Source organism: Tachysurus vachellii, chromosome 11, assembly GCF_030014155.1.
Source record: "Tachysurus vachellii isolate PV-2020 chromosome 11, HZAU_Pvac_v1, whole genome shotgun sequence".
NCBI classification, from domain to species: domain Eukaryota; kingdom Metazoa; phylum Chordata; class Actinopteri; order Siluriformes; family Bagridae; genus Tachysurus; species Tachysurus vachellii.
In genome coordinates, this window is record NC_083470.1 from 14200647 (window position 1) to 14216430 (window position 15784).

Below are 15784 nucleotides of genomic sequence, written 5' to 3' on the forward strand. Positions count from 1 at the left end.
ACAAATTCCACATATATTGGACTCTGTACTGTACATTCATCATAACCAAAAATTGAAGTAACAGTTCTGAAAATGTATATTTCTCTAGAGAAGAGAAGAGCAATGAGAGCAATGGTTTTTATATTGCATTTATTTTAGTAGAAAAAAAACATACCTAAGTGGAACATACCTATACGGAAATGGATTCAAAACCATCACACAATTCCTGCATGAAAGTGTAATGTCCTTTCATGGTGCAAATCCCCCTTTCTACCACATCCCAAAGATGTTCTATTGGATTCAGATCCAGTAACTGGGAAGGCAAGTGAAGAACAATGAACTTATTGTCATGTAAACCAACTTCAGATGAGTTTTGCTTTGCGACATGGTCTATTATCATGTTGGAATCTAACATCATTCCATAGATCATTTCTATATATATTCACACACGCTCGCACGCAAACACGCACACACACACACACACACACACACACACACACACACACACACACACACACACACACACAAACTTCTCCGAAAAGCATCCTAATTTTAGTCCTACTGTATGAAAGACTCTGTGTAAGGCTCTTATGAATTTTAACCACAAGAGCCTCTCCCAAGCTACAGTGTGTTCCCTAAGTCTCTATTCACAGGGAAACTTTATTTTAACTTAATTATCAAAACATTCTCTACATAATTGCATTCTCATTGTAAATGCACATGGAGTCATTTCTCCTGAACTTGTGTTAATACATCTGGTGTCATGCATGTAATTGTATTGCCAGAGATTCCTGATCCAGCCATGAGAATAATTTCAACATCTCCATATATTTTCCACCCAATTTTCCACCTCCAGCAGCTTTTCATAAATACCTGTGAGAAATTAAATATACATTGAGCAAAAAAGACAGAGGTTTTTTGTCTGGACAAAAGACATGCACAACAAGAAAGTAGAGTTACAGATGTAGAGACTTTTGGATACTAAAGATTTCATATTCACATCAATCAAGACATCACTTCGCAGCTACAGTCTTTTGTCAACTACTGTATGACATTTCAGCAGGATATATCTCTAAATCTGCCATGAACCCAGTGGTGGATCTTTGATTATTATATACAGCATATACTGTATATGCAAACAGTGCATGAACATGGATATTTTACTGTTTATATTTAATTTTTCAGATACATTTGTTTCCTGTGCTTTGTATTAGCTAAAGAAGTCAAATCAAAACAATATAGTAAATGAGACTGCTGTAAAGTTCCCTGAAATAAAATGAATTTGCAGCTTTGGCACTGCGGATGTTTGCTTTTACAAATGCAATCCAGGTGAAATCCTCTCTTGATTACACTTCTGCAGGTCCTCAACTGGTTTAGGCCAGCAAACTGTGAAATAGAATTTTTTTTTTTGAAATAGCAAACCCTCATAGTGTCACTGAGGAAGAACAGCAGAAGTATGCACATTGTAAAATTTAAGTCACCTTTGGTTTTGGTTTTTAAAACATATTTTATATATACTACCTATAGATGATGTAATACAATTCTCCAATCTATAAGAAAAAAAATAGACCACAGAGACTAACAAATTATAAATGATAGTTTTTCATGAATACCAACAAAAGGATTAAAATCTAAATAGTTCTGGTGATAAATGGTTGATTCTTGCATCATGGGGCCATAAAAAGATCATACAGTTCACCTTTTAAAAGAATAGTTTTTAGAAAACAACTTAAACATTCAAATGATAATAGTTGAACAGAGCCAAAAGGTCAATTGCTGTTCACAATATAATTTTAAGTAAACAAACCCAATCCCACATGTACATGCCCGTTCCTCAGTTATCTGTTTAATTGGGTTTTCTAACAGCTTCTTCAGTAACTAGGTTATAATGGTTTTCATGCCTATCCCTGAAACAATGAGCACAAGGGAGAAAAACACCCTGCATAGTGATGCCAAGGCAAAATATTCATACAGATTTGACAGGCTGCTGATTGTGTAACACTGCAACCCCCGTTAATCTCAAATAGCTCATTATTATTTGACATACTGTACATGGCTGTATTCAGAGTTGGCATTCACAGGGAACATTACCGGTATTCAGGCTCAGATAATGCAGCTGCTTAAAATGGATTTTCTACACATACATGTGATGTCACTAGAATACCCACAGTGCAATTCTCCTCAGTTAGATGAGCAGTATAATATGTCACATGTCTATGTTGTGGTAGTTTCTTGATTCCAATTATTTTAGAAGTCAACGTGCATGTGACATGCAAATGATGTCACCAAAATTATTTCTCATTAGTTAGTCAATTGTTATTGATGTCATATATCTATGTTGCAGTAGCTTTATGATTCTTTTTTTTTTTTTTTGGGGGGGGGGGGTTAGCATGCTCATGAACATTACTAAATACCATAATACAGTTCTTCTTATTCATTCGAAAGTTTTGATATGTCACATGTCTATGTTTTGTTGGTTTTGTGATATTTTTGTGGGATAACGTGTCTGTAATGTTCATGTGACATCACTAAAAAGCCAATGTACCAGTATTTTTGTGGTTATGGCCAGTTTTATGGAAATGCTGGAGTGCATGTTGATGCCATGTGCAGTTCTGTTTAATAAGATTATCATGGCTGCAGTAGTTGATTGCACTCAGTTTACGGCCTTATTGGCCTTTTTATTAATGTTCTTCTCCTGCCCTTTGTTCCTCCCCTTTATTGGCTGTTTTGCTCTAGTTTCCTGATTGCTCTCACCTGCTTTCAGTTATCCTCGTAATTATTTTTTGTATTAAACCCTTATGCTTTGTGTGCAGTGTTTTGCTTCCTTAGCTGAGCGTGTTTTTTTGTATGTGTTGCTATATGATGGTATTGATCTTGTTCTGGTTTCTGGTTCTCTGTATTTTGGATTATCCCTCTACTGTTGTTTGATCACCAGACCTCTGCCTGTTTTGTGTTTTGCTTGTGAATCACGTTTCGGATTTGTCTGCTTGACCTTTAAATAAAACATTTTTATTGCACCTGCATCCATTTCATCTCTCATCACATGACAGTGAGAAAATGGCAAGTATTGAAATAAACATAAAAATAAACATATTGTTGTCATATCATTTGAGAGACATACAGGTTTCACTGTAAAAAAAACCTTTTCTCTAATAGCTATTTCCACAAGGGCTTCTCTGTCCACTAAATATAGTTTGATGTAAATGAACAAACAGCTATGATATTACAGTATGATATTGAATTAATTTAATTGCTAAATATTGAATTTGACCAAGATTGATGAATAAAATTGACACCCTATTAAACATATTTGTTTGTATATGAAACATATAGTTGGAATTCTCATCACTTGGAGGCCTCTCACTGCTGCTGAGGATGGCCCCATGTGGACAGCCTGGAGATACTGTACATGGGATTGCTTTGGATGGTACCACTTAGAACCCATAGAGATGGATTTGGACTGTAATCGACACAAACAGTTTTGCACTCCATCAGTGCACCCCAACAGTTAATAATGTCAACGAGATGTCAACTTTATGTTAAAACTAGAACGAATATCATGGTTATGCAGTTTCCACATTTGAACATACTGTATAGTACAGTTAAAGAAGGGAAATGTCACCCGGATCATTTTATGGTTTTCATTAAAGTAGTGTAGACAGAGATGTAGAAATTGAGAGAGTATCCTATTATCAATAAAAATTACAAACCCCGTTATTAATACTGATCCGAAATGATGATCCATTGTGTACAGTATGTGCATTTGTTTATGTAAAAGTCCTAAAATGAATCACTTGGAATCACTGCATAATGGTGTGCAGTGGTGGCTTCTCGGTGCTGAAATAGCAAAACCTTAACATTAACTTAACTCATTTTTGTTTAAAAATAAGAAATAGCATTTTTTTCATTTGCTTTTAAGGCAATTTGCTGACAAATTCTGCCAACTAGTACTTACCACTCACTGCATGTTTCACGGCAATTGGCAAAAGAAAGTTTAATTGCTGAAATATGTTGTTCATTAAGTGTAATAGCCCCCTCTGTCACCACAGACACAGCTTGGAGTAATAAGATGCCCTTACCTTGTGTGCCATTTTTTATATGGATAACGCCTGGGGTCAGGCATAATAGTAACATGGTGTTAGTTATAGGAAACATCTCAAGTGAACAGTTTAAATATTTGAAACAGGAAACAAATTCTTCAGAAGTGACCTAAGAGAGGTTTTCCTGCTGTGCGTGTGGATATTTAAGTGTGAGAAGTGAGTTAGGATTAAATCAAAATTTGTTCAAACGTGAATGTCAAAGAGGTTTCTTTATTGGAAATGTACCATATTACTCGCTCAGAAAAAGGTGCTAAATTGTACCTTACCTTGCTGATGGTGTGAAACCCACAAGGGTATATCTTTTGTACTATGAATACAGTGTAAGTGTAACATTAAAAATGAAGATAAATAAAATTTAGGTGACCAAATGGACTACTATAACACCTTTTAATTAGTTTTTAGAATAAGGATTTAAAAGTCCAGTATATGTACTTTCCCAGCGAGTATGTTGCAGTTCAGCCAACTACAATCAAGTAGCAAGTGCATTGTACATGTGCATATTCTGATTTGTTTACATTTGTTTGATATCAATTTTTTACCACAAAAGTGATCATTTATAATTAATGTCAACTTTGTTCACCTACACTGCTTCTTTGAAACAGCCTGATTATCTCCAGAGGAGGCCTTTAAAACTACAGAGGAGGCCTTTGAAATTACATTTAATCTGTCTGTAAAGGCTGTCTGTAGGTTTAACCAAAAGTAAATCTAAAGGAAAAGCTACTGTACACCATAACATTACACCATATTGTATTTTACTTATGTCCGTAAGTAACTTATTTTACTTATGTATTTTACTTACTTTATTTTCCCCCTTATCCCCACACCCATTAGTCAAACTACACATGAAGAATGTTTAGCCCAGTCGTTTCCAATTAAAGAGAAGGCAAACTAGTGTTACTTCCTCAAAATCTGGGAATATGGCTTATCCCAGTGGTATAACTATTTGCAATAGGGGGAAAGGAGACATTTCTTTCTTCTTGTACTGCATGCTTTAAATTATTTTTATTAATTTTATGCTTGTGCTACCTCAAACATTTTTACTGATTCTAATTCAATCTGTCAGTTCAGTTCAGTTGGGTATAAGCAGGTCTGATATACTGATCTGGTAGATTACTAAATTTAGAACAGTGTTTCCATTGGGCAAGTTCTGTTTTGATGCGCTGAAACTAAGGACTTAATAAGTTAAATCTTTCAAGCAATAGTCACAGCTTTCTCAAAATGAGTTTCTTTTTTTGCATGTTGCCCATAGCCTCCTAACCATATTAGGATTTCTGCCAAAACTGCATGCGAATAAAAATTCAATTTAGACTATTTTCCTAAACTTATGGCATTCAAGCACAACATCTGCACTGGCAAATCTGTGGAATTCAATTATTTGAAATATATTATCTGAAATAATTTTGGAGAATAATGTTGAAGGGAAATTTAGCCATGTCTGTCTCAACCAACACTTGTTTAATTTTGCTTCTTCTCTGGCAAAACATATTAGAATTAGATTATCTAGAAGAACAGACATACAGGAAGAAGACACTAGAAAATACTACTGGAAACTTGCTTTGGCTAAATACACCATAGAAAAAAAAGAAAAAAAACAATAGTCTTATTTCACTTTATGCTCATGAGTTTTTTTGCAAAATAATTAGATTGAATTGGATGGGCATTAAATAAAATAAATAAACCATAATTAATTGCATTTCTTTGCTTCTTCCATTCAAATATATATAAACCCCTGTAAAATATTCAAGTCAAAATACACAAGTACATATTTCCGGCAAAAAGAAATATGATTGCTGCTACTGCAATGCGCTAAAGTAAAGCAATTGATGAATTAGTGGTATTTATGTAAAGCTTTGATTCAGATCAATACTCAAATGTCTTCAGGAGACAGTCTGATCCACCCAAAAAAGTACAATAAAACCTTTTTATCACAACATCATATGCCTCTTTTACAGTATGGAATATTGGTGTTTAGCGTTTAGACAGTTTTCTGATCAATTTTTAGATCATTTGTATAATTTAAAGTTCTTTAAATCTGAGATTTCATTCAGCCTTCTTTATCCTGGCCGACTCTCATGATGAAGTACGTCCTTGTTTCTTAGAATAGCAGTTGTTGTTGTTGTTGCTTTAGAAAAGTTGTCTTTCATGATTAAATTGTCAAAAATGAAAACATTCTGCAATGCTCTTAATGTCAACCACAGGTAGTAACTGAAATGTAAACAGTACCGAAGTATCCTGAATTAATCAATATTTAAATATCAGTGACAAATATCAAAAAAAAAAAAAGATTACACAATTTGTGAGAAAAAACACTCCTACAACCTTTAAGGGTTTAGGCAATAAAGACTGCTAATTTTTACACTGTTATTGCAGCGTAAATATGTAGACAAAATAATAATTTAACATACATTCATGTGCATTGTTAGGGAATTGGACAGCAAGCAAACAATGATATGCATATTGGCATTTGAGGATTCACTTTCTATTCACTAGTGCTGATTGCCCTAACATGTAAATCTGATCATGTGTAAATAGTTGCAGTGTTTCAGACTGTATCCGCTACTCAAGTAACTATTTGAACAAATAAATATATGAGTTTCTATTTTTTTAGGTAACAGTATTTACTGCATTTGTATTTCGCTTTGAATGGGATTTGTATATTTTGGGGCATTTCTGCACTAAAACTGTCAAATAATTACTGACCTACAAATGCTCAATATGTACCCTGTGGCCACCACTAAATGGATGTAGGAAGCTAAATGTGTTCAATGCAGGTACATGCTATGAGGCACTTCACAACTCATTAATGAAGCACTCAAGAACTCAGCAGAGACATGGTGCTTGAGTGCATCTTAAGTGCTTCACATGATGGCATAATAAAAACAAGCGAAAAGCAAGATTCAAAACAACTTTAAAAAAAAGGATAAGAATGTGTCTTTTTGACCAACGTTTGAATTTGATGTAGAAGGAAGAACATTCCATTCAAGTGCACACATTACTGCCATGACAACAGAAGAAGAAAAAAATTACATGGAAAGAAAAAGCCTTTTACTGGCACTCAAGCAAGCAAAACAAAGCAGGACGGTCAGTCTTTGCCTTTTCATTTATCTAATGGAGGCCTTAGCTGAAAATGGGAAAGTGGACGAGTTTTTCTAATTTCTTTTTTCCTTGCTTTTTTCCCCATATCTGGTAAACTGAGATACCCTTTTAGGGCAGTCAGAATTACACTGCACTCTTCTTGTTTTTTGAATTGTGCTGTACAAATCAAACTAAGATAATCATTAACAGAGCACTAATAGAGTGGTCACACTATAGATCTGGACATCATTTGTCAAAAACATATTTCAGTTATCTACTACTTTAGATTTTATTAGAGAAGAAACTATATATTTTTAATTTTTCCTAATTATTCAAACACAAATAAATAAACAATCAACGAAAAGCATCATAAGAGCTATTTTACCATAAAAATATTGTATTTTACAATATTTTATTTTTAATATTGTATGTGGTCTTTGTATCTAAACTGTGTGTATGAAATAGGACCCAGTAACTGGATTTAGACACTAAGATGTGAAATTGGAAAACTAAAGGAAGCATAAAATGCACCTACCTCAACCACAGAAAAACTGAAGCTCATTTTTCTGCCAGGGGAGGAAAATCTTTATATTGTAATTATTATAATATACCAGTCCACCAGTTAATCACCACAGGAAGAATTTTGCTCAGGCTAAATTCTGTCAAACATCCAAAATTTTGTATTTCTGCTTATAAAATACTTCCAGTTATGAAGGTATAAATACATTCCACGAAAACAAAATGGTTTTATTTTCTTTCTGATCCTGCCAAAGCAATCTGCCTGAAGAAATACATGATGGGTGGATAAGGAGCCAGTTTAACAAACATAGTTGCCAGTAAGCCCAAAGATTATAAATAACTAATACGGATATTATTGTTAAAATGGAATAACAGTATAATTGTTATGTTTGTAAAATGTATTTTATGAAAAAAAAACAAAAACAAAAAAAAAAACATTTGGGGTAAACGTATTAGCAATTCTATTTAATCTAAAATCTTGAGTGTGGGTATTAAATCTTTATTATGCAACAGATCGGAATTAACTACCAGAAGCCAAGAAAGTGCTTAAAGCCACTTTTAACAAAATCCAAAACGTTTCTTTCTGGTTGTTTGCATTTTGTAATGGCACTTCTAAACTGTGTGTAATCCTTTGTGGATTAGAACACCGTGCTGTTTCTTATTAGACCCCACACAGCACATTCATCCACTTCCACTTGGAAACAGATGCTGAAACACTCACTCAGCTGAAATTTCCTATCATTAACCAAATGTCCATTGTGTGGTACCTTTTAGTCCTAATGAACCACAACATAAAGTCACAGCATGCCATTTATTGCTTGACTTGAAGTTTTGAGAAAGGAATTTATTCAGCAAATACTGGGGTTTAAATAGCATGAGTAACAGATGGATGATTAAATAACTATTCATTTAATGTGCACATGTAAATCAACAATAAACGGTGGAGAGATATTTAAAGGAGGAATGAATGTTTAACTCACCATTGGCACCATTGTCTCTAGTTGGCTCAGTAGGGCTACATTTAAATTCTAAATTTACATTTAGATACCTGTATAGATGTTTTTTGACAATGTCCACTGATCAAAGTGCTGTGGAATTAAAAATGAATTGAAATTTCACATTTAACTGTAAAAAATAGGAAAGGCCAAAGGGACATTGCTTTTAAACAATGTTTGTTCACTTCTAACTGGTTAATTAAACATTACAACAACAACAACTAAGTTTCTAAGACTCACAGATGATGGTTAGACTGATACGAGGGACATACACAGATACTTTACATGGTTTCCCCACAGCAGTTTGCCCCGAATGTCAGAAAGAAGCTCATTGTGGACATCACTGAATATTGAAGCGTTCACATCATATTCCATTCACATCAATGGACAGTTGTTCTGATCTGGTTTTCAAAAACTAGATGTATCCTCAAAAACTGGCATTGGCATCTGTTCAGAGGAAAGTTAAGTACATCTAAATGAATCCAAATATTTAATGTGATGTTTCTGCATTTGAACAAAATTTCTGGCTTTATGGAACAACATGAATGTAACTATATATTGACACCAGAGGTGGGAGTAAGTCGCACATGTGCAAGTCACAAGTAAGTCTCAAGTCAAGAATGTCAAGTCAAAGTCAAGTGGAGTCTTTTTTTAATATTTGTCAAGCACGTCTCAAGTCTCAAATTTGTGACTTTAGTCTGACTCGAGTCAAGTCATATGACTCGAGTCCCCCATCTCTGATTGACACCGTGTCAAATTTCCCTATTAACCCTATGACGCAGCATTATTAGGAGAGTGTGCTACATTTGTGTGGCTGATGTATATATAGTGAAGTGTATTGCTGTACGGTAGTCTATTAGCAAAGCATTTAACTTGTACCACTGTAATTCTTTTTATATATTTCAGTTGATTATTCTGTTACACCATGAGGTTTTTCACTTGTACAATTTGCACTTGATATTTATCTATACCATTAGCACACTATCCCTTTGTCTGCTGGAAGTTAATTATTTATTGGTGTGCTTGTGATCCCACCCGTGTTTTTGCCTTTTTCAACAAACACCATGCTTTTTGTAGTGTCCTATCTTATACCCTTTGGATAAATCAGGGTAGCAGGGCTGAGCCCTTCTTGTCATTTAAAACAAAAGTGCTTCATATTTGAAATCCATATCATTTATTAACAAATGTCTTAAGGTGCATTTTTTTTGTCTTAAGGTGGACCTTGATGGAATCACAGCACCACCATTGCTAATAGAAAATGACACAGAATGGAATGAAGACGTGAGGCTGTGGCTGATTACTTTCTAGACCCGACTGTAGATACCTGCTTGCTATCAGTGACAGTCATGTCAGATTTCACAGAAAGAAACTACCAAAATATTTGATTTTCATTTTGGCTGATATTCAATAATTGAGAATGTGCATGTGAAATACAGTTGCTATACACTTGATGTATACTTGATTTGATGTTACATATCATTGGGATAGACATATGTCAACAGAAACAGCGTTATGACCAATACCCAGAAGCTAGAAATTATTATATTTAGATCTACATATTGAATGCAGATCTAAGTATATACAAAACACAATTTCTAGATATGCTGGCCCAAAGTGTCCATATGGAAGGCTTTGAAAAGCCCATTTTAATTTTATTTTAAATCTCACTGAGAATAATGTTCAATTTTCATTTTTGTATATTTAGTAGACAACAATGTCCATGTTTTATATCAATATAGAGTGAAATAATTTTTCTATTACAAAATAGCCCGTCGTTGAATTTTAATCAATAGCAATTTATGACCATTTTTTGATAACATACAACATTATAGTTTTAAATAGATTTTACTTGTAGGCCAAAAACACAAGCTTGTTCTGTACAGTCTTGTTCTATCATTCCTTTGTAACATGTTCAGAATGAACACTAAAATGACAAGCTTTCCCAAATGAACAAATTGCTATGTTTCTACCAACAATTTGGTATAAATTAGCTGCCATTAAAAGCATGGAACAGAACAACAAAGCAATGTGTTTTTCCTTTAATCATTATTCATAGTTGCTCAGACACATGTATATACAAATACAGACCTTTTTTATTATTATTTGATTCAAAATTCTGTTCCTGTTTGTACAGTGGTGAAAGCTGATCAAACACAGCACCAAGAGATGCAACGAAAAAATGAGAATCACAAACAAATAAAACAAAACAAAAAACGGGAGCACGTGGGCTTTCTGATATACAGTTTATGTACATATGAGTTCCCCAGAATATGAGAAAAAGGGTAAGGATTGAATAAACATCAAACTAAAATAATCAGAACAAAGGTGGCAATGACTGAATGGTACAAACACTATACTTGGTATTTTAAATGATTTAAGGACTACGGCAGGAAAGGCCACCTCATTGACAACCAAAAGAGGCTGCATCTCACAAATAGGGAAAAAAAGAGCTAGTTATCATGTAGTAACACAATTTCCATGGTTTAAAATAAATTATTTATGGAGGGCAGACTCTCCTTATTAGAAGAAAGTAAAACATAACCTTGCTGTATCCCTGTAACCTTGCTGCCAGTCCATAACAGTGCTATATACAGTCATCCTCCATCCTGCTGGGTATTGTGGGTAAAACATCTCATCTACTCTTCTGTGCAACGTTCCTAATTTGATGGACCAAGCTTTTAGAGAAACACTTATTTTTATGTCACCAACATACAGAAAAAAAGGAGGGGAACAAGCAAAAACAATACTTTATCTAATGTGTTTCATTGTCAAGTTCATGCGCATGCCACATAATGAAACTGACAAGTCTGTCGTGGAAAAAAAGATTTGACAAAGAAATGCTTTCAGACAATGACACCCTCGAAATCACTGAATCCAGTTACGTACAATCCGCCACTGCGCTCTGACTGAATCTTCCAATGGATGCTGATGGTGGGAGATCTGAAATACAGGTGTGTGAAAGATGAAACGCTCCGGATTCCGGTTGGTTTCTCTTCACAGATCTACGTTTGTCATGTACTGGCTCCATTGGCTTCTGAAGATCATGTTCATGTGTATGCTCACTTCAAGTTCTTCAGAAATCTTTTTTTCACTTTATTAATTTTTTTAAGAAAGGTTTTTAACCAAATGAATACCTCCATATCAAACACTATATACAACAGCTTTCACATATCAATAATAATAATAATAATAATAATAATAATAATAATAATAATAATAATAATAACTGTGGTCACTGATGTTTTCTGTAGTTGTTTAATGACATCTTGACTTCTTTAGGATACACAGTATCCATGTAATTGCGCCTTATTTCCTGGTTTAAAGTGTGTATAAAGTATGATAAGCTTTATAATCAAGAGTATAAATGGTAGGTATACAAATACTATTGAATTAAAGTTTCAAAGGCTTCCATAGTTTTGGATTTGGACCATGAAATTAAGCACATATGGTGGCATTTTTCCTCATCTAAATTAGTTTAACACCCCAAGTGGTCTTTCTGCACAAACCGTTACCACTCTAACAGGAATGCACTTCCTCTCCAGCACCCCAGAAAGGAAAAGTAGAGGGAAAAAACAGGCCTACTGAGACGTACTGAATTGAAAAAGCAGAAACAATTACACAATATCAGACCATTTCAAAAGTTCCCACCATTGTTTATTGTGCCAACTACTTAATTGCCCATGCCTTTACCACACTACCTCTAAGTCTGAGCTGTTGATTGTGTACTCACCCCACATAGAACACTGTGACCGCAAGGTTAAAAAAAAAATCCCAGCGAAATCTGAGTCACCTCAGCACTGTCCATGCAATTAACCTTCTAGTTTCAATAGCACAGATTCAGGCAGCATACCAGCATGCCAGCCAAATTGAAACCTTATTAAAGTGTCACTTAAACTGGAGATGTAACTGGGCACGGTCTGGTCTTACACAAGCCTGAGCCTTCTTTTTACAGGCCTGGCGAAAGCACGTTTCATATCTAAGGCTGTCATGCAAAAGGCAAACAGCAGGCTGACAAAGAAATTTGGTGTCAAAGTTAATGGTAATGTTACATAAGTATATGTGGGCACTTTACAAGAGTTAATGGCCATTTCTGTGCAGCTGATATTACAATGCTTTTCAGTTTCTAAATACATTTTCCCCTAGTTCTCTGGAGCTTATTTGCAAAGCTGACTCCAAGAGATGCTGATATTTCCATCCAGAAAATTAGGAGAAAATAATGTGCAGTCTCTTGTGGTGCCGTATATACAGAGCTGCACACTCAGTCATTATCACCAGGAGTTTTTATGATTTGTTAATGTTGCTATTTTATATCAATAGATAAAAGCCAACAGGAAAAATAGAGTTATTTATGCTGCAGTAGGTTTATCCTACAGAATACAAAAGCATTGTTTTAATGTTGTGGTTGTACTAAGTTAAGTCCCTTGTTTACAGAGAATAAATGTTTCACCTCCTGCTTATTTCCAATTTAACATTATGTCAATTAACAAACATACACAGCCATTTTCCCTTTGAGTGCAATCTCCAGACTTCCAGCCATCTGGACATACACAGTTACACAGTTTCAAATTTAGATTTTGACAATCTGTTGATCTTCCTAATTTTTATGTGGTGGGGAAAAAAGCCAACAGGAACAAACAGACAAATAGCCTTCCAATGTCTCATAAATCTGTACCAGGGAACACCATTTATGTAGACATTTAGACATGTTTATTTTAATTAAAACCACTTAAAACCACAGTTTTTCAAACTTGGCTACTTGGCATGGATCCCAAGCATTACAACTTGATTGAGTTCTCCGCTGATTTTCTAAAGGCCAGATTAGCTTTTCTCCCTCACACTACTAATCAATCTTTTCTTCTTTATAAAGGACCACTTAAATATTTCGAAAAGGGGCCAAATGTAGTGCTCTTAGAGAGTCTCAGAGGAATCCTGTGGCCTGGAGTCCTCGCCTGTAGATGCCTTGTGGCTTCTTGGGCAAGGAGCAGTAGGGGCTGCTGGGACATGACTGCAGGAAGGACATTCGGGGCTATAAGATGAGAAGTGCAGAAATGCAGAACAGCAAAAAAGTTATCAGTGGACGTGCCATCAATGGCCGATGTCCCGAATTAGCTGTATCACTCCGAGATGGTTCGGCTGATTCGTGACTGGTGTCATCTGAAAAGTAAACAGATAAGTGCTTAGCTCCATGTTGGAATAAAACATAAAAAAATGCAATAAAATAGTAAAAAATGGTCTAGATTTTGCTACAATTAAGACACTTCGATCTTTCCTATTCCTTGGTGTGTTTAATGTAAAATGTAAATGCAAATGCAAAATTTATTTCAAATACCCAATCTGGCTAATCGTCAGCTCAGTTATTTACTGTCGGGGAAAAAAAACGTTTAGACACTTGTTTTTAAAAAATACTTCCAGGGTATTTATCTGCTTCATTTGAATGTGTTCTTATAAATATGAAAAATAAATACAGTGTCTATTCATAAGCATAAACAAAGATATGTTTAAAAAGAAGAGCTTGATGCCAGTGAGGTCTAACAAGTCTATTCCTTCTTTTTAGTCATTTGTATCCTTCAAAAATTATTATTTGTCCATGTTTGGAGCAATAAACAAATATAGATTTTATATCTTAAACCTAATTTATATTTCTTTTATATTTTGATTAATATATCATTGTTTATAATTGTGAAAACATACTTCTTTTGTTTATATTTATAAGTACAATGTCAAAAAAACAACAACAATGTGTGTAAACTTTGAAAGATGGATATATACACGAAGTATTTAAAATGAATCTGAAGACTTTTTACCCCTCATTGTAAATACGCACACTATTAAGAGACTAGTAATACTAAAATCACCTTCTTATTTTTTTATGTATGTGACACTCTGGTAAAACAGCCAAAAAAAGGGTCTTTGGCCAAAATTGGGATCCTAATTTAAAGCACATTTAAAGTCTACATCCGTGTATATCACTTCTATATTTATTTTTATTTACTGTCTCATCTTGCCTAGAATATCTTTCCATCATTTGAACAGAATCAGCCAAATACCTTTCTAACTAAAAACCTTCTAGCTAAGATCTAGTGCATTTTATGGTTTAACTCATTTTATGGTTAATTAGCTGACAAAATCAATTCTTTATTTTCATATCAATAACCTGTATCACACCTGCACATCTTGATGATAACGGACAAAGGTTTAAATGTTTTGAGTCGTTTATAAAAAATATGGGAAATTATTTAAGAGAATATATCTAAGTGAATCAATCAGTGATTAATTCCACTCTGTTGAATTAAGAGAGATGATGAAGCTGATTTAAGAGTGATTGCATCAGGTTAAGATAACTGATAAATAGAATGTTTTATAATAGTTTACAGTTGTTTGACCTTTATAAATAAAATGAAACATTATTAATAAAGCTATAGAATTTGGGATTTTTGCTGTAGATGATGGAAACATATGTCAGGAAAAACTATTCAGTTTGTTAATCTGTATTTTGGGATTTTATTACTAATTAAAAGATTTAATTCTAATAACTAGCTCTAGACTGTCTGATTAAACAGCAGTGCTTATGTATCAATTTATACCTTTTATTCTTTATATACCCATTTATTGTGATACCACAATTTAACTCAGTTAAAATTCGAGTTAAAATTTGATTATTATATGATATTATTATATTTATCTGTATAATGTTCAGCTCAAAAGAGTTATTATCAAAGCCTGTGATGTTTCTAAAAATCAGAAAGAACTTGGCCCACAGTTCCATAGTGTGAGAAGGCAATAGCAACAGGTGTAGAATACAAAGAGACAAATATGCTAGTGCAGATGGAGAGGTTTGCTGGCTGGTTCTATTTGGAGAGCATCAGACAGGCAGGCATGCATGTAACCAGCTCCTCTACACACTCCCTAGGTACCTAGGCTAATAAATCCATGGTTCCATGCTGACATACACACACACACACACACACACACACACACACACACACACACACACACACACACACAAACCATGTGTGTATGGTTTGGGCAAATGTGCACTCTGAAACACCTGTTCAACTTACAACACTGTCATCAATCACAGTGCCTTTAATATGCAGACTTCAATATATGACTATT

The 15784-nt window shown here is 34.3% G+C and overlaps 1 protein-coding gene across 2 annotated transcripts in view; it reads right to left on the reverse strand.

Annotated features, from left to right (window-relative positions):
- Positions 1–10692: 10692 nt before the first annotated feature.
- efna5b (ephrin-A5b) overlaps positions 10693–15784 on the reverse strand; it is an 81955-nt gene continuing 76863 nt past the window's right edge. For both annotated transcript variants that reach the window (XM_060881621.1, XM_060881620.1), the window contains one exon: positions 10693–13822. In XM_060881621.1, coding sequence (XP_060737604.1) covers positions 13695–13822 — 128 coding nt within the window. In that variant the 3' untranslated portion in view covers positions 10693–13694. The remainder of the gene's footprint in view (positions 13823–15784) is intronic.